This window comes from Scylla paramamosain, chromosome 15, assembly GCF_035594125.1.
Source record: "Scylla paramamosain isolate STU-SP2022 chromosome 15, ASM3559412v1, whole genome shotgun sequence".
Taxonomy (NCBI): Eukaryota; Metazoa; Arthropoda; class Malacostraca; order Decapoda; family Portunidae; genus Scylla; species Scylla paramamosain.
In genome coordinates this window covers 25,288,854-25,308,221 of record NC_087165.1, presented here as the reverse complement: position 1 = coordinate 25,308,221, position 19,368 = coordinate 25,288,854, and the positions used below count along the sequence as shown (strand labels likewise).

At 43.4% G+C, this 19,368-nt stretch overlaps 1 protein-coding gene across 24 annotated transcripts; it reads left to right on the top strand.

Annotated features, from left to right (window-relative positions):
* The first annotated feature begins 682 nt into the window (after nt 1-682).
* On the top strand, nt 683-15,753 carry LOC135107724 (valine--tRNA ligase-like). Of its 24 annotated transcripts, none has more exons than XM_064017922.1 (11): nt 683-701; nt 929-1,049; nt 2,432-2,548; nt 9,438-9,690; nt 10,116-10,223; nt 10,588-10,723; nt 11,553-11,695; nt 12,005-12,312; nt 12,777-12,840; nt 14,185-14,284; nt 14,805-15,753. In XM_064017922.1, exons 3-8 carry the CDS (start codon nt 2,439-2,441, stop codon nt 12,038-12,040), a joined length of 786 nt encoding a protein of 261 aa, XP_063873992.1. In that variant the 5' UTR covers nt 683-701; nt 929-1,049; nt 2,432-2,438; the 3' UTR covers nt 12,041-12,312; nt 12,777-12,840; nt 14,185-14,284; nt 14,805-15,753. The 24 variants fall into 24 exon arrangements, with proteins under 24 accessions (XP_063873992.1, XP_063873991.1, XP_063873995.1 ...); XM_064017935.1 differs by lacking the exons at nt 683-701; nt 9,438-9,690; nt 11,553-11,695; ... (2 more) ...; nt 14,185-14,284; nt 14,805-15,753 and adding exons at nt 3,021-3,152; nt 3,352-3,491; nt 4,348-4,564; ... (2 more) ...; nt 7,213-7,363; nt 7,562-7,751 and having other exon boundaries at nt 1,004-1,118; nt 10,588-10,708; XM_064017921.1 differs by lacking the exon at nt 683-701 and having other exon boundaries at nt 977-1,118.
* Nucleotides 15,754-19,368: the final 3,615 nt, after the last annotated feature.

Below are 19,368 nucleotides of genomic sequence, written 5' to 3'. Positions count from 1 at the left end.
AATCTAATTATCTTCCATTAACAAAGAACTATCTCCCCAAACATTGAGTGCTGGAGGGTGCGTTCTGCATTGGCAGCTGGCATGAGCGGGTGACAGGAGGCGTGTGAGGTGCATGACAGCTTTAGTGACAAGTTCATGCTGGCAGTGGTGCAATATTATGCCCTCAACACTCTTTCACTTTAAGGGCTTGGAAACCACAGTGCCTTCAGATTTGTGGAGAAGTGTGTGTGTGTGTGTGTGTGTGTGTTTGATAGTTATATTAGTGGTTTAAATCATGCTGTGCTAATATCTATCCCTCTATGAATGTGTGTGTGTGTGTGTGTGTGTTGACCTATTTGCATGAAACAGGGGAAGAGGGAAGAGGAGGAGAGAAGAGGGGTGCTTGGGAGATGAAAATGTATGTATGTATGTATGTATGTATGTATTAATATTTTCCCTATCATATACAAAAACACCCTTGAAATCCTATATAGAACTTGCCATAGAACACACTCACTCTCTCCCATGTGCCCACTCCCTCTCACCCACCCTCTTGTCTCCCACACAGCTGCACACCCCGTCCTGCAGCCTCAAGGCACTCACCTCTCCTTTTCCAGTCATGGGTGCCTTGCCTCCTCCTTGCAACACCACCACCACCACCACCACCACTGCTGCCATTACCTACGAGGGGGAGAGACTGTGATGTGGCTGCAGGTGGCTAGGTGAGGCATTGTTCTGGTGTTGTTGGTGTGAGGTGTTGCATTACCTTGAAATTCACAGGCCTTCCACAGCCTTCCCACTGGTCTCCTTGTCCTGTCCTCCTCCACACACCATCCACAGGCCTAACCTAACCAACCTAACCTAACCTAGCCTAACCTAACTTAACCTAACCTAACCTAACCTAACCTAGCCTAACCTAACTTAACCTAACCTAACCTTACACCCACAGGTTCGGAGGCCTCCAGAGAGCTGCCCAGAGTGAAGCTTGTGGTATAGAGGGACAGCTGCTGATCATCAAGCTTACATAGTGACTGGAGGAAAGTGGGAGGAGCCTGGAGGGAGTGATGGAGGTACAGTACTTGGAGAAAATCCCTTCACCGTGACAACTGGGTGTCTGCTGTACAGGCCACTGACCAATGGTGAGAGAGGGAGAGGGAGACTGGCTAATGGTGGATGAGAGAGAGAGAGAGAGAGAGAGAGAGAGAGAGAGAGAGAGAGAGAGAGAGAGAGAGAGAGAGAGAGAGAGAGAGAGTCATGATAAAGGATATTGAGCACAGACTTCACCACTGGGTCGACTCTGGGGGCTGCGTTCTTCTGCTAGGGAAGTAGTGACTGGTTGGTGGCCGTGGCTGTTCACGCACTCGCTCTTGCTGTGGCTGGCATGCTGTTCTGTCCTCTCTTCTTCCAGGAATTGCTGTCTGAGGTTGTGTGTGTGTGTGTGTGTGTGTGTGTGTGTAGAAGCCATCATCATCAACCACAGCAGGTGATAATGATGGTTCCTGCTTTCATCGTCATCGGGGCTAGCCAGACGAACCTGGGGCTGTACTCTGGGGTGACGCTGTATGCCTCAGGTGGGTCTGGAAGGGCTGGGATAGTTGGTAACAATTAAAAAGGACTAGTATACACACCAACCATTACAAACACTATGTAATGCTGGTATACACGCACAAACAGACAGTTAAGACAGGTATACACTTAGAGACATATACAAACACTTGCTATTGGTTGTATATTCTTAGAAACACACACACGCTTACTAAGTCTGGTATACACACACAAACTTGTATACAAACAGTGGGATACACTTAGAGACGCATCCATACACTTGCTAAATCTGATATACACACATAAACTCATAAGAGATGCTGGTATATGCTCAGAAATCTATACACATTAAGTAAGGTTAGTATACACAAACCTATACATATATTAGGAATTTATGTTCAATGATAGAGATGACTAGTACTCTCTCTCTCTCTCTCTCTCTCTCTCTCTCTCTCTCTCTCTCTCTCTCTCTCTCTCTCTCTGTCTCTGTCTCTGTCTCTGTCTCTGTCTCTGTCAATCACAATCTACAAAACTCAGACGATGACCAAGTAAGTGCTCAAGTGAATAGGTAATGTTCAGTGTGTATGTGTGTGTGTGTGTGTGTGCAGGAGTGGTCTTGTGATCATGTGCATTGTGTGTTTTTCATTATTATTATTACTATTATTATTATTACTATTATTATTATTATTATTATTATTATTATTATTATTAGTAGTAGTAGTAATAGTAATAGTAATATTGTATCACAGTATTTTATAATAGAGCCTCAACTTATACTAGTCTTGCCTGAAAATCTCTCGTTTTCTATCATTCTCCCATCCTGCAGGCCTGAGCCCAGACCGAGACCCAGAGAAATGTAAGCAAACGCAGTCAGACTTGATATACGGGTGAATTTGTTGCTTTTTAGAGGGGCAATGGATCTGTACATGCGTGAGGTAGCGAAGGGCGTGGCCAGGGGGCGGCTAGCAGCGTGTGCCACCAGGGAAAAGTGTATGAACATAAAAAAAGGCGCCTGTCAAGAAAGGTGAGGCCGGCTGCAGCTTTTTATTTTCATTTATTTGTTTCCATCAGGTTAGGTTTATATTAATTCAGTTAGGTTAAGTTAGGTTAAGTCTCTCTCTCTCTCTCTCTCTCTCTCTCTCTCTCTCTCTCTCTCTCTCTCTCTCTCTCTCTCTCTCTCTCTCTCTCTCTCTCTCTCTCTCTCTCTCTCTCTCTCTCTCTCTCTCTCTCTCTCTCTCTCTCTCTCTCTCTCATTAAAGTTAACTTAATAATAACCCCTTCTGTCCCATGTTAATATTCTCTCTCTCTCTCTCTCTCTCTCTCTCTCTCTCTCTCTCTCTCTCTCTCTCTCTCTCTCTCTCTCTCTCTCTCTCTCTCTCTCTCTCTCTCTCATTAAAATTAACTTAATAATAACCCCTTCTGTCCCATGTTAATATTCTCTCTCTCTCTCTCTCTCTCTCTCTCTCTCTCTCTCTCTCTCTCTCTCTCTGATGCAGGCACAGATGCAGCGTGGTGAGGCAGTGTTCATCCCGGGGCACACCACACAGGGTCAGCAACACAGGTGGTGGTGGAGAGGCACCTGTGGGACGCCCAGGGGAACACCAGACACAACCTTGACAGACAGAAGAGTGAGTGTTGCCTTGAGAAAACTAGAATGATAGAGAGACATGAATATACAAAACTGTGTGTGTGTGTGTGTGTGTGTGTATGTGTGTGTGTAATTTTTCTATGCAGTCAAAATAGTTAGCCAGTTTTCTGTTTTCTTGGGCAGTAGACTACGTACAACTAACTTACATATTTAAAAGACAAATTTGCCGTTTTTTGCAGGTTTATTGATGAAGTGTGGAAGAAGAGGAGGAAGGAACAATGATATTCGACCAGCTGCGGCATCTGGGGGCTTCACTTGACTGGGACAGCTGGGACATGGATGCAGCGAGAGACTGGCCTGTGTGTCTGTCTGTACATCCGTAAGCATACCTGTCCTCGTAAACTCTAACACACACACACACACACGCGCGCACAAACAAGAAATTTCACCAAAACACTGGGTTCTCAAGATTAATAATGTAGAAATGTTGTTAATCCATCACTAGAACCATTAAAACATTCTTGAAAACCCGTATTATTTCATCATGAGTATTTTTCAAGGCCACAGAGATACCTAGCTGGGTTCTCAAGAGTGTTTCTCCTGTTAATAATATACAAATGTTGTTAATCTGTCACTAAAACTTTAAAAAACATTCTTAAAAACCTGTGTAGCTTCATCTAGAGTCCTTTTGAAATAGTGGTGCTGAGATGTTTCAGAGCATAGGCCTTAGATATGTGAAAGGTGTATAATATTCATTTGGTTCTTGAGCTATGATAGTATTTGTCAAGTCTTGCTAATGATAAACTGTAGCAGTACTGGTGGTTTATGAGATGCAGTAATACCATTTCTGTGAGGGAAAACTGCATTATTTTATATCATTCAAGTGTGTGTGTGTGTGTGTGTGTGTGTGTGTGTGTGTATGTGTGTGTGTGTTTGTTTGTTTCTGTCTGTCTGTCTGTCTGATTTTATTCTAATTGGATGACCTGACTTGACCTGAATATAAGGAGAAGGAGGAGGAGGAGATAGAAGAAGAAAGAAGAAGAAGGAAGAGGATGATAAAGAGAAAGTGTGTGTGTGTGTGTGTGTGTGTGTGTGTGTGTGTGTGTGTGTGTGTGTGTGTGTGTGCGCAAACCCTCATTAAAAAAATAAACTTCATGTAGCAATAGATGAATGAAAGTCTTGACGGCTACATTAATAATCGCAACTTTCCGTCTTCACCCTGTGCTCCTCCCCAGGCACACCCTTGACCTCCATGTCCACCCAGCAGGAGGAAGATCTGGACACCTGTTACTCCTCTGGTCCCTCCTTTGCCTCGCTGGGCTGGCCAGGTCAGGGGAGAGAGACCATGCTCGCTTCTACGCAACGACCTTGAAGACGGGTCACGGCATCCTCTTCTGGGTGGCTCAGGTGGTCATGCCGGGACTCAACTTGACGGGGAGGCTTTCCTTTGAGGTGAGGTCGTCTGGGTCTTGGTCTCCTGGTCCTGTCCTCTCTTATTAATCTTGTTTTGTTCCTTTGTCTTATGTATTATCACAAACTCCGGTAACTAATTGTAGGCGTGTAATTAGTCCATATATTCATTGGTATATAACTAAAATATCTGTTAATACTGTAAACTCTAGCATTACTAATTGTTTGATAAAAAGATGCAGATTTCAGAAGGCTAATAATGTTTATAGATGGCGATAGACTGAAAGAATTGACTACCTGTGTGTTACCTTTCCTTCCTCTTATGTAACGTGATATTAATTGTTACCAGTATTGCCTGTGTTATATCACCTGTGTTATATGACCCTCCCTCCCCAGACTGTGCTGCTGCATGGCCTCCAGGGTGATGGTGGTGGCCACAAGACGTCCAAGTCCTGGGGCAGTGTGATAGACCCCCTGGATGTCATCAGTGGGGCGTCCCTGGAGGTGTGTGACTTGCTGGTGCTGTGTGTTCTGTACTGGTGTTCATTGGCTGTGGTGAGCAGTACCTTGACAGCAGGTGATACATGAATATTTGTTAAAGCCTCTTACCAAGTGTATTTTTTTGAAGGAATGCTGTAAAGAGAGAGAGAGAGAGAGAATTTTTGAAGGAGCTAAAGAGAGAGAGAATTTTGAAGGAGCACTAAAGAGAGAGAGAGAATTTTGAAGGAGCACTAAAGAGAGAGAGAGATTTTGAGATGTGATGTCAAAAATTGTGTTTATAATTCTATTTTCCTTCTTTTCTCCTTCTTTGTCTTTTCATCTCTTCCCTTTTCTTCCTTTCCCTCTTCTCTACTTCAATTTTCCTTTTCATCTGGGTTCTCTGTTTTTCACCTTATTTCATCCCTTCCCTCCTCCCTCACACCCTCTTACCCTCTCACCACCCCCTCATGCCCTCAGGTACTGTGCGAGAGGGTGGAGGGGACCCTGAATGCGGAAGAGGTACTCGCTTGTCTCGTATGAAGTCCCCACAGGCATCCCAGAGTGTGGAGCTGATGCCCTTCGCTCCACCCTGTGCTCCACCAACTTCAGGAGTCAGTGTGGCATAGATAGATGTGGATGACTGTGGTGTCTTGTCTTGTGTGGAGTTACAAGGTTGGTGTATGGATGGGTAAGTGAAGTAGAGATAAGATTTTAATTAGTGGTTTTGTAAGATTGGGTAGGAGTGCTGTTCGTCTTCATCAAGGGCTGACGTGTTGTGTGCTGAGTGAATGAGGGTGAAAATTGTGTGTTTTGGTATATGTAGGAGATAAGATTTTAATTAGTGGTTTTGTAAGGTTGGGTAGGAGTGCTGTTCGTCTTCATCAAGGGCTGACGTGTTGTGTGCTGAGTGAATGAGGCTGAAAATTGTGTGTTTTGGTATATGTAGGAGATAAGATTTTAATTAGTGGTTTTGTAAGGTTGGGTAGGAGTGCTGTTCGTCTTCATCAAGGGCTGACGTGTTGCATGTTGAGTGAGTATTTAAATATATTGTAGGAGATAATATTTTAGTGGTTCTCTTCCCCAACAAGGGTTAACGCATTGAAAGATTGTTGTGGGTGAGAGTAACGGTGAAAGTTGTGTGCCTTGTCTTGGTACATGTAAGAGATAAGCTATAATAAGTGTATTTGTAAGGTTAAGACAGTAGTGCTTCTCTTCCCCAACAAAGGTTAAGGTGTTGAAAGAGTGTTGTGAGTGTGAGGTGAGTGTGAAAGCTGTGTGCCTTGCCTTGCTATGCGTTTGTATATTTCTCATAGCACTTCCCTGCCAGACCACCTGTGTGTGTGTGTGTGTGTGTGTGTGTGTTATGTATAAAATGTAAATAAATAACTACATTTCTCGACTGATGGGAGAAACACACTTTTAAAAAGGCTCTATTCAAAGTAGCACAGGTTTTTAAGGATGTTTTTTATGGTTTTAGTGACAAATTAACAACATTCCTACATTACTAACAGGAGAAACACTCACGAAAACCTCTGCTAATCATCTTTGTGGCCTTTGGAATCAGTCGTGAAAGAGAGAGAGAGAGAGAGAGAGAGAGAGAGAGAGAGAGAGAGAGTGTCAGCTAAACCAATTCAACTTGATATGAGAGAAAATCTAATTATCTTCCATTAACAAAGAACTATCGCCCCAAACATTGAGTGCTGGAGGGTGCGTTCTGCATTGGCAGCTGGCATGAGCGGGTGACAGGAGGCGTGTGAGGCGCATGACAGCTTTAGTGACAAGTTCATGCTGGCAGTGGTGCAATATTATGCCCTCAACACTCTTTCACTTTAAGGGCTTGGAAACCACAGTGCCTTCAGATTTGTGGAGAAGTGTGTGTGTGTGTGTGTGTGTGTGTGTGTTTGATAGTTATATTAGTTGTTTAAATCATGCTGTGCTAATATCTATCCCTCTATCAATGTGTGTGTGTGTGTGTGTGTGTGTTGACCTATTTGCATGAAACAGGGGAAGAGGGAAGAGGAGGAGAGAAGAGGGGTGCTTGGGAGATGAAAATGTATGTATGTATGTATGTATGTTATGTATGTATGTATTAATATTTTCCCTATCATATACAAAAACACCCTTGAAATCCTATATAGAACTTGCCATAGAACACACTCACTCTCTCCCATGTGCCCACTCCCTCTCACCCACCCTCGTCTCCCACACAGCTGCACACCCCGTCCTGCAGCCTCAAGGCACTCACCTCTCCTTTTCCAGTCATGGGTGCCTTGCCTCCTCCTTGCAACACCACCACCACCACCACCACTGCTGCCATCACCTACGAGGGGGAGAGACTGTGATGTGGCTGCGGGTGGCTAGGTGAGGCATTGTTTCTGGTGTTGTTGGTGTGAGGTGTTGCATTACCTTGAAATTCACAGGCCTTCCACAGCCTTCCCACTGGTCTCCTTGTCCTGTCCTCCTCCACACACCATCCACAGGCCTAACCTAACCAACCTAACCTAACCTAGCCTAACCTAACTTAACCTAACTTAACCTAACCTAACCTTACACCCACAGGTTCGGAGGCCTCCAGAGAGCTGCCCAGAGTGAAGCTTGTGGTATAGAGGGACAGCTGCTGATCATCAAGCTTATATAGTGACTGGAGGAAAGTGGGAGGAGCCTGGAGGGAGTGATGGAGGTACAGTACTTGGAGAAGATCCCTTCACCGTGACAACTGGGTGTCTGCTGTACAGGCCACTGACCAATGGTGAGAGAGGGAGAGGGAGACTGGCTAATGGTGGATGAGAGAGAGAGAGAGAGAGAGAGAGAGAGAGAGAGAGAGAGAGAGAGAGAGAGAGAGAGAGAGAGAGAGAGAGAGAGAGAGAGAGTCATGATAAAGGATATTGAGCACAGACTTCACCACTGGGTCGACTCTGGGGGCTGCGTTCTTCTGCTAGGCAAGTACTGACTGGTTGGTGGCCGTGGCTGTTCACACACTCGCTCTTGCTGTGGCTGGCATGCTGTTCTGTCCTCTCTTCTTCCAGGAATTGCTGTCTGAGGTTGTGTGTGTGTGTGTGTGTGTGTGTGTGTAGAAGCCATCATCATCAACCACAGCAGGTGATAATGATGGTTCCTGCTTTCATCGTCATCGGGGCTAGCCAGACGAACCTGGGGCTGTACTCTGGGGTGACGCTGTATGCCTCAGGTGGGTCTGGAGGGGCTGGGATAGTTGGTAACAATTAAAAAGGACTAGTATACACACCAACCATTACAAACACTATGTAATGCTGGTATACACGCACAAACAGACAGTTAAGACAGGTATACACTTAGAGACATATACAAACACTTGCTATTGGTTGTATATTCTTAGAAACACACACACGCTTACTAAGTCTGGTATACACACACAAACTTGTATACAAATACTGGGATACACTTAGAGACGCATCCATACACTTGCTAAATCTGATATACACACACAAACTCATAAGAGATGCTGGTATATGCTCAGAAATCTATACACATTAAGTAAGGTTAGTATACACAAACCTTTACATATATTAGGAATTTATGTTCAATGATAGAGATGACTAGTACTCTCTCTCTCTCTCTCTCTCTCTCTCTCTCTCTCTCTCTCTCTCTCTCTCTCTCTCTCTCTCTCTCTCTCTCTCTCTCTCTCTGTCTCTGTCTCTGTCAATCACGATCTACAAAACTCAGACGATGACCAAGTATGTGCTCAAGTGAATAGGTAATGTTCAGTGTGTATGTGTGTGTGTGCAGGAGTGGTCTTGCGATCATGTGCATTGTGTGTTTTTCATTATTATTATTACTATTATTATTACTATTATTATTATTATTATTATAATTATTATTATTATTATTAGTAGTAATAGTAATATTGTATCACGGTATTTTTTAATAGAGCCTCAACTTATACTAGTCTTGCCTGAAAATCTCTCGTTTTCTATCATTCTCCCATCCTGCAGGCCTGAGCCCAGACCGAGACCCAGAGAAATGTAAACAAACGCAGAGTCAGACTTGATATACGGGTGAATTTGTTGCTTTTTAGAGGGGCAATGGATCTGTACATGAGTGAGGTGGCGAGGGGCGTGGCCAGGGGGCGGCTAGCAGCGTGTGCCACCAGGGAAATGTGTATGAACATAAAAAAAGGCGCCTGTTAAGAAAGGTGAGGCCGGCTGCAGCTTTTTATTTTTATTTATTTGTTTCCATCAGGTTAGGTTTATATTAATTCAGTTAGGTTAGGTTAAGTTAGGTTAAGTCTCTCTCTCTCTCTCTCTCTCTCTCTCTCTCTCTCTCTCTCTCTCTCTCCTCTCTCTCTCTCTCTCTCTCTCTCTCTCTCTCTCTCTCTCTCTCTCTCTCTCTCTCTCTCTCTCTCTCTCTCTCTCTCTCTCTCTCTCTCTCTTGCTTGCTTACTTTCATGTCTACACAGGTTCGTTCGGTGCAAGGAGTTGGCACAGGAGGCGTCTGAGGCTGTGCAGAGCGGCCGTCTGAACCTGGTGCCACAGCTGCACAGGAGGGCATGGCATAGCTGGCTGGACAACATCACAGACTGGTGTGTCTCCCAGCAACTCTGGTGGGGCCACAGAATGCCAGTGTACCACATCACTGCAGCAGACGGCCGGGAGGTGTGGGTGGCAGCTGCTCGGAGTAAGATGCAAGGCGGAAGGCTGTGCAGAAGGAAGGTACGTGTGTTTACCTAGTGTTAGTTTGGATGGTCTGATATATGGCAGAAATGTTTACTTTTTATTGTTTTTCCTTCAGTTGATATGCATTCTTTGTGGTCCTGTTCTCTGTTATTGATCTTGTTTTTGTTCCTTTGTCTTATGTGTTATCAGAAACTCAGGTAACTAATTGTAGGTGTGTAATTAGTCCATATTTTCATTGATATATAACTAAAATATCTGTTAATACTGTAAACTCTAGCATTACTAATTGTTTGATAAAAAGATGGAGATTTCAGAAGGCTAGTAATGTTTATAGATGCTGATAGATTGAAAGAACTGACTACCTGTGTGTTACCTCTCCTTCCTCTTACGTAGTTTGATATTAATTGTTACCAGTATTGCCTGTGTTATATCACCTATGTTATATCACCCTCCCTCCCCAGACTGTGCTGCTGCATGGCCTCCTGTGTGATGGTGGCGGCCACAAGACATCCAAGTCCTGGGGCAATGTGATAAACCCCCTGGATGTGATCAGTGGGGCGTCCCTGGAGGTGCGTGACTTGCTGGTGCTGGAGTGTGTTCTGTACTGATGTTCATTGGGTGTGGTGAGCAGTATCTGGACAGCAGTTGATACATGAATATTTGTGAAAGCTTCTTAGCAAGTGTATTTTTTTGAAGGAGCGCTGTAGAGAGAGAGAGAGAGAGAGATTTTTAGATGTGATGGCAAAAATTGTGTTTATAATTCTGTTTTCTCTCTTTTCTCCCTTTCTTTGTCTTTTCATCTCTTCTCTTTTCTTCCTTTTCCTCTTCTCTGCTTCCATTTTCCTGCTCATCTGTTTTCTCTTCTGTTTTTCACCACATTTCATCCCTTCCCTTGTAGCCTCTTGTCCTCTCACCACCCCCTCATGCCCTCAGGTACTGTGTGAGAGGATGGAGGGGAGCCTGAATACAGAAGAGGTACTCACTGGTATCAGGAGGAACTTCCCCACAGGCATCCCAGAGTGTGGAGCTGATGCCCTTTGGTTCACCCTGTGCTCCACCAACTTCAATAGTCAGTGTGGCATAGATAGATGAATGTGTATAACTTTGTGGTGCATTGAGTCTTGTGTGGGGTAACTGGGTTGGTGTATGGATCAATGAATGGAGTAGAGATAAGATTTTGGTGAGTGCTCTTGTAAGATTAGGGTAGGAGTGCTTCTCGTCTCCGTCAAGGGCTAAGGTGTTGAGTGTTGATTGAGTGAGGGTGAAAATTGTGTGTTTTGGTATATGTAGGAGATAAGATTTTAATGAGTGCTCTTGTAAAGTTAGGGTAGGAGTGCTTCTCATCTCAATCAAGGGCTAAGGTGTTGTGTGTTGAGTGAGTGAGGGTGAAAATTGTGTTTTTGTTTTGGTATATGTAGGAGATAAGATTTTAGTGAGTGCTCTTGTAAGGTTAGGATAGGAGTGCTTCTCATCTCCATCAAGGGCTAAGGTGTTGAGTGTTGAGTGAGTGTTTAAATATATTTGTAGGAGATAATATTTTAGTGGTTCTCTTTCCCAACAAGGATTAACGCATTGAAAGATTTTAGAAGCTGTCTGAATTGTTTATGTAGATTTTAGAAGCTGTCTGAATTGTTTATGTAGATTTTAGAAGCTGTCTGAATTGTTTATGTAGGTTTTAGAAGCTGTCCGAATTGTTTATGTAGATTTTAGAAGCTGTCTGAATTGTTTATGTAGATCTTAGAAGCTGTCTGAATTGTTTATGTAGATCTAAAGCACTTGCTTTGAATTGAAGGCTTGGGCTGTGTAAGATCTTTGTAAGTCTGTATCACTGTAGATAACTCACACAGTTTTGTCTATCTAATAATATGTACATTGACTCAAACTGCATTTTCCTTCAGTGTGCAGGTTTGCAGTAAACCTCCCTGAAGGTTCCAGAGCTGGTCAGCAAGTGCCCCAGTCCAGGCTGTCACAAGGCTGTGTGATGGAGGACCTTCCACTAATACTCATTGATAACAGCTGTGCACTGCCACTCACAGGAAATGTGAGTACTCTAGGTGTGCTCTCTGCTGGCTAAGGGTGAGAAAGATTCCTGCATGTGTAATAATAATAATAAACGGTTTATTATTTAGGCAGTTGACAAACAGAAAATGTACATAGGGGATGGGGAAAACTTAACATTAATCCTAAAGGTAAGTCTAATCTAGGAGTGTGTGTGTGTGTGTGTGTGTGTGTGTGTGTGTGTAGGAGCCCATTAAATATTGCTTGTTGTCAGAAATGTAAAATGCTGTGAGGGACTTTGAAAAGGTTGCTTATATCAGTGTGAAATGAGTAGGTGTGTTCTTGGAGACAGAGGCAGCATGTGGCCAGGCCTGGAGGAGAATCTTGACTGAGGCCCTTGAGAGACTGCAAGCTGGCAGAGCTGAGGAAGATCCTTGTGGGAACACCAACAAATCTTGGAGCTTATTCTGAATGACATTGTAGTGAGGAAACTCAAAGCTTGGAAGAACAGTGTTGCTGTGTGTGGAGGCAATACATTGACTGCAGTATATCACAAGGGAGACAGTCTTTGCCCCCACAGTGTCGAGCGAAACACCTGCTACACCACTGCCTCAGGAGGACCCATTGTTCACCCACACAGTAGAAGCTGAAATAGTGGAGGTAGTATCACGTAACAATTGATCAAAGCAAAACACTAGTATTTACAGTGTTATATAAGTACTTTTGAGAGAGAGAGAGAGAGAGAGAGAGAGAGAGAGAGAGAGAGAGAGAGAGAGAGATGTGTGTAGTTTCAGTGATTCACTTACAGACAGTAGTTAGTCAGCAGGTGTTGAATATAATGCAGTGTTGCTGAGGGAGAATTAATTAATTGGCAGCAGTGTGCGTAAATATACTATGTGTTTTTTTTAAGTAGGAGGGACATTGACACCTTATTTACCTCTCCTACTGAATGGCAGGCAAAGTCACACCAACAATTACCTGCTGTTTACACTTCACTGTCTTGACTTGCATTTCTCTAACAATCTGGGACTGAATTATGCACTACTGTTGCTTTGACAAAGGATTTTTAACATGTCCCTTGAAGATTAAAAGCCTCACCTGTTTCCATTGTCTGTTATTTCCAGATTGAGTTGCCTTGAAGCTGAGATGAGTTGGTCAGCTAGTGAGTGGCTGCATAACCATTAATAAGTAAGTTCTTTCTTTATAACTCTTCATACATGGATTGTCATATATGGATGGATAAATCCCTTGTACAGAGTCACCAGCTGGTGGGGGGGGAGGGGTGAGAAAAACTGGCGGAGATGTCTCAGAATGCCTAACTTCACAGAAGCTGCTTTAGCTAGAGATGAGATGTGAAGTTTCCAGTTTAGATTATAAGTAAAGGACAGATCGAGGATGTTCAGTGTAGAAGAGGGGGACAGTTGTGTCACTGAAGGAGAGGGGATAGTTGTCTGGAAGGTTGTGTTGAGTTGATAGATGGAGGAATTGAGTTTTTGAGGCATTGAACAATACCAAGTTTGCTCTGCCCCAATCAGAAATTTTAGGAAGATTAGAAGTCAGGCGTTCTGTGGCTTCCCTGCGTGAACTGTTTACTTCCTGAAGGGTTGGATGTCTATGAAAAGACGTGGAAAAATGCAGGGTGATGTCATCAGCGTAGGAGTGGATAGGACAAGAAGTTTGGGTTAGAAGATCATTAATAAATAATAAGAAGAGAGTGGGTGACAGGACAGAACCCTGAGGAACACCACTGTTTATAGGTTTAGGAGAACAGTGACTGTCTACTACAGCAGCAATATAACGGTCAGAAAGGAAACTTGAGATGAAGTTACAGAGAGAAGGATAGAAGCCGTAGGAGGGTAGTTTGGAAATGAAAGCTTTGTGCCAGACTCATTCAAAAGCTTTTGATATGTCCAAGGCAACAGCAAGTTTCACCAAAATCTCTAAAAGAAGATGACGAAGATTTGGTAAGGAAAGTCAGAAGATGACCAGTAGAGTGGCCTTGACGGAACCCATACTGGCGATCAGATAGAAGGTTGTGAAGTGATAGATGTTTAAGAATCTTCCTGTTGAGGATAGATTCAAAAACTTTAGATAGGCAGGAAATTAAAGCAATAGGACTGATGTTTGAGGCATTAAAACTACTACTACTACTACTACTACTACTACTACTACTACTACTACTACTACTACTACTACTACTACTACTACTACTACTACTACTACTACTACTACTACTACTACTACTACTACTACTACTACTACTACTACTACTACTACTACTACTACTACTACTACTACTACTACTACTACTACTACTACTACTACTACTACTACTACTACTACTACTACTACTACTACTACTACTACTACTACTCACATCTTGCCTGACTCCCAGACCAACATTTACTGTGTAGAAATGGCATAGTTTGCTCCTTTAATCCTTTTCTTTTCTTGAATGTGCATATCAGTGTACCCTGTCATGCCTCCCATGCTATGTAATGCTGCAGTGTTGATTGTGTGTGTTTCTCTCAGGTGGCGCTGTGGATAGCAAGCGGAAGAGACCTTGGGAGACTTCCGTTAATGAGGAGCAACAAGCACACCTCACTGGAGTCTTTCAGGAACCAACAGTCAGGTGAATATTGTGTTATTTGTACTGTTGAGGTCCCCTATCTCTTACTTGTGTGCTTTCAAGATGCAGTGCTCAGTTTTTTAATCCTTGACACTGATAACAGTCAAGCTTAGTGGGAGATGTCTTTCACACACTGCTCTGCTTGTTTCCCCCTTGCTACAGCTTAATCTACTTGTTTCCCCTTTGCTACAACTTAATCTGCTTGAGAGAGTTAGAAGGAATGATTTGCAATGATCACTGTAAAATAAGAGGAGAGTTCTGTTATTGTGATTGTGCATGTGATAGGTATTGGGTTAAAAAAGATGAGACTAATTTTGGGGAATTCATGGATGTTAGGCCAGGGGAGGGAGTGAAAAGTTTGTGGGAATAAGGGTTTGCATGAGAGGAATTAGTGTGTGTGTGTGTGTGATGCAGAAATAAGGTCATTCTTCATAAACTATTTTGACCAAGTTACATTATTTATATTTGCAGAGGTTTGTCTTCTGTCTGTGCAATCAAGGCTGATGGTGGTGCCTCATTGCAGGGCCTGATGTGAAGGTGTCTGCAGCCAGTGGTGGGTGTCCTCTCTGCCTGGTGGTGCCTCATTGCAGGGCTGATGTGAAGGTGTCTGCAGCTAGTGTTTGGTGTCCTCTGTGCCTGCCTGGTGGTGCAGCCTGGTGTGTGTTGCCTGCTTCAGTGTAAATCTTGCAAGCTAGATCTGCCAGCTGTCTCCAGTGTAGTATAGTGTAGGGTGCTTTGCTTTGCGTCTTTGGGAATAAATAAATTTGTGACTATCATTCTCATGTGAATTATATAGTTTGATAAAATTACAGAATGTGGTTGTTTAAACTATATATATTTGGTGGTAAACAATTCATGCCCCCCTAAGTAAATAAATTAAATAAATAAATAAATTAGATAAATAAATAGGACCTAAAATACTGATACAACACTGATACAATTGATCCCCTCTGGTCAAAAAAAAAAAAAAGCCAGGATAGGCCTATTTTGGCTAAGTTTAAGATGAAACTTGCACATGGAAGCCCTGTCCGAGCGACTCCGGAGTCGCTCGGACAGGGCTTCCATGTGCAAGTTTCACCTTAAACTTAGCCAAAAATAGGCCAATCCTGGCTTTTCTTTTTTTTTTTTTTGACCAGAGGGGATCATCAATTGTTTACTAGTATTTTTTGCATCTATTTATTTATTTATTTAATTTATTTATTTAATTAATTAATTAATTTTTTTTTTATAATCAGGGCTATGAATTTGTTACACCAGAAAGCTTACTTGCAATTTGTAAAACAAGATAAGTATATATTGTTTAAAATCACATTGTTAAAGTTTCTGAGGAGGCATATGAATTGTTACACCAGAAAGCTGGTTTATTTGCAACTTATACTAATAATTCCTTAAGTATGTATAAGATAATGTTTAATCACTATTGTTTAATCACAAAAGTTTAATAAAATACACACAATTATGATAAAACATGTCATCCTTTGTTTTCCTTGTGTCCGAGAGCTCCTGTGTCAACTTGAGAGACAAGTGTTGAGGACTTCAGCCTTTGCAAGTCCTGAAGGATGCTTGTCACTCCCACCACAGCTTCAAGGGAAGGAGTCTTCCTGCTGTTAACTGCTTCACAATATTCCTCCTGCTTAAAATTCTTGCCTTACAATCTTACAACTTGAAAACTCTTGTACCCTTTTGTCGCTGCATTCTTCCTGCTGTTAACTGCTTGACAATTCATTCTTCCTGCTTAAAATTCTTGCCTTACAATCTTCTTAACTTGACTCTTCCTTGATTACAATGAAAAACTCCTTGACTCCTCTTGTCAGGCTTACAGGTAGCAAGCAAGACTCAGCCTCACTTCCTGATTAAACTCCTTAACACCTCGTCAGACTTACAGGTAGTGACACTCAGCCTCTCTTCCTGATGAAACTCGACTCCCTAATTGCAATGAATATGTCAGGCCTGATGTGGTAGTGATTCCTGTGGGCTGTTCATAGGATGGTGAAATGAAGACAGCACACGCCACGCCTGCAAGGAAAACAGACCATTAGCTCCTAGACACATGAAGCGTGCGTGGACGTGGGCGTGAGTGCGTGCGTGGACGCGGGCGTGAGTGCGTGGAGCGGGCGTGAGTGCGTGCGTGGAGGCGGGCGTGAGTGCGTGCGTGGAGGCGGGTGTGAGTGCGTGCGTGGAGGCGGGTGTGAGTGCGTGCGTGGAGGCGGGTGAGAGTGCGTGCGTGGAGGCGGGTGTGAGTGCGTGCGTGGAGGCGGGCGTGAGTGCGTGCGTGGACGCGGGCGTGAGTGCGTGCAGGTGGGCGTGAGTGCGTGCGTGGACGCGGGCGTGAGTGCGTGGAGGCGGGCGTGAGTGCGTGCGTGGACGCGGGCGTGTGAGTGCGTGCAGGTGGGCGTGATTGCGTGCGTGGACGCGGGCGTGATTGCGTGCGTGGACGCGGGCGTGAGTGCGTGCGTGGAGGCGGGCGTGAGTGCGTGGAGGCGGGCGTGAGTGCGTGCGTGGACGCGGGCGTGAGTGCGTGGAGGCGGGCGTGCGTGCGTGGACGCGGGTGTGAATGGGTGGAGGCGTGCGTGGAGGCGGGCGTGAGTGCATGCGTGGACGCGGGCGTTTGAGGGCATGAACGCGGGCGTGAGTGTGTGGGCGCGGGCGTGTGAGTACGTGGACGCGGGCGTTTGATGGCGTGGACGCGGGCCTGAGGGCGAGGGCGTGAGTGTGTGGGCGCGGGCGTGTGAGAGTGTGGGCGTGGAAATGGGTGTATTTGTGTGATCCTCCTAAAAAAAGCTTTAAAATTACGAGTTTGTGAGCCAGGTGACCGAGCACGTGGCGCGCGGGGCATTTAAAGCCCTTTAATAATGGTAAATAAAGGCGATTTAAAAATATGAGGAAGAATGGAATCAACTTGTGGTGCTCACAGAAAACGTAAGACATGTTAAGGAAGACTATGATATTTAATAACTTAATTTTAATCTTAGTCGAAAAGTGTTATTTTTAAGGTATGCCCTCCCCTTAAAGGCGTGTGTGTGTGTGTGTGTGTGTGTGTGTGTGTGTGTGCAACAAATATAAACATACATAAAAAGATAATGAATAAATGAAAGTAATGAGCAATGGTACTTAACAAGCCAATTACCACAGCGAACAAGTCAAGGGAACACAAGGCAGCGGACACAGACATACAATCTATCACAGTCTTGCGTATTCATAAATAAACAATCTCGACTTCTCCCTTAATTCTCACCTCAATAAGCTTAGTCACGTCAGATCACCTCGACAAACATGCAACTTTTTACCTAACAAGCTTAATTACGTTGCCTGCAGTCTAATCACTCTTACAGCTTAATCATTCGCCTAATTGTTTCCTCCCGGACATACAAATAGCTTAACATCTGCTCAGCATATTTAATTCTCACCTGATAAGCTTAACTACGTCACCTGAGCAGTGTTATAATCACCATCAGGCCTAATCACACCTAGCCAACCTCACTAGGCCAACCTAATCAGCTCACCTAATCTAACCACTAACAACGTGGCTAGCCTAATCACCACACCTGGGCAGACCTACCCCAATCACACCTAACATAATCCTCACCTATTCAAGCTAATTATTCAGAATCTTATGAGTTACGCATTAATTCCACCCAGTGAGTATTAATTTAACATAATCATTACAAAACTTACCATATCACTCCTTCACCAAGTCCTGCGTCACGCCACGAGACCTCTGCATCTTCACCTCTCTCCGCCGCTGCTGGTAGTGAAGTGAACTGAGCGGGCATGACACGCTGAACGACTTAACGAACCATATTCTGAAACAGTTAGCTGCATCTCTATAACTAAAGACTCTAATGAAGGTTGTACTGGTTTTTAAAGATATTTTTTCTTATGGTTCTAGTGGCAGATTAATATGTTTGCTATTTTACTAACAGGAGAAACGCATTGGAGGACTTGGTAAGGTTGAGACAGCCAGCAATGAAGGCGTCTCACTCTCGATCCTTCCCCCACAATCTTCTGGCTTCTATATTCGGTTCCATGTAATTAGTTTGGTGTCTTTAAATATGCAAAACGATAAAATAAAGTTGAAATTGTTGTATATACCTTTAAAAGATTAATTATAATAACCATCTTGCCTTATCTAAAGTCTCTATGCATCGTTTTCTAAGATTATAGCTAATTTAAATAAAGTATACTAATCTGAATCTACAAGTTTCGTTTTCTACCTATCGCACTCCGCAGACGCGCTCACACACACACACACACACACACACATTCGTTACATTAATGATTGTAGTGAGCCAGAGGCGGTTAAGATACTGACCAAGATGCTATGAAAGAATGAACAGTGCACGAGGTTGGAGTCAATTTTTACCACAATTAAAGGACGCAGTATGATGTTGCACAAACCACGGGTGATATAATGACAGAAAAATATAAACCATTGCGTAGTTAAGGTAATTATGAGTGACATAATTACTGGAATCCATACATACGACATATTTCGTAATTATTTGCAACATAGGCAGTCACTGTACGGTTATCAGTACAAACAGAAGCCTCACCAATGAACAAAATCCATTTCGCTACATTTAAAAGACCATGAATGATTTCAAGAGCAGCACTTGTAGGACTATAATACTGAGTATAATATTTGTCCTAAGTCTTTTATTCTTGAACTGACCGGTGAAGTGATGTCACTTTTCAAATTGTTTCGGACGGTATCAACATCTGCATTTGCAAGCTATTAATAATCGCTTTTATAACATTTGTATTACCTAGAGATATTTAGAAATACTATTACTAAGAAATGTTTAGAAACATCCCATTAAAAAGGCATTTTCAAAAAGAATTTAGGTAGAAGCCTAGTTTAGCCTACTCCAGCTGTCTCGGATAAAAACTCTTCCTTGTTGTATTCCTAAGAAGTGTATAACCGTATATTACCTAGAGATATTTAGAAGAAGCATAGTTGAAATGGTAATACCAAGAAATATGTAGAAAAAGCCTATTACAGCCTACTGGAGTTAGTGTGTGGTGTGACGAGGGCCAGCCAGCCATGGAGCCGTGTGTAACATGGTGTTGTGCGGGAAGCGACTGGG

What these genes read in the sequence shown, in the direction of transcription:
- LOC135107724 (XM_064017922.1), top strand. Translation starts at nt 2,439, where the DNA reads ATGGATCTGTACATGCGTGAGGTAGCGAAGGGCGTGGCCAGGGGGCGG. An exon ending in GAAGGCTGTGCAGAAGGAAG is followed by an intron (nt 9,691 to 10,115) that starts GTACGTGTGTTT and finishes CTCCCTCCCCAG; the next exon opens with ACTGTGCTGCTGCATGGCCT. An exon ending in GTGCTCCACCAACTTCAATA is followed by an intron (nt 10,724 to 11,552) that starts GTCAGTGTGGCA and finishes ATTTTCCTTCAG; the next exon opens with TGTGCAGGTTTGCAGTAAAC.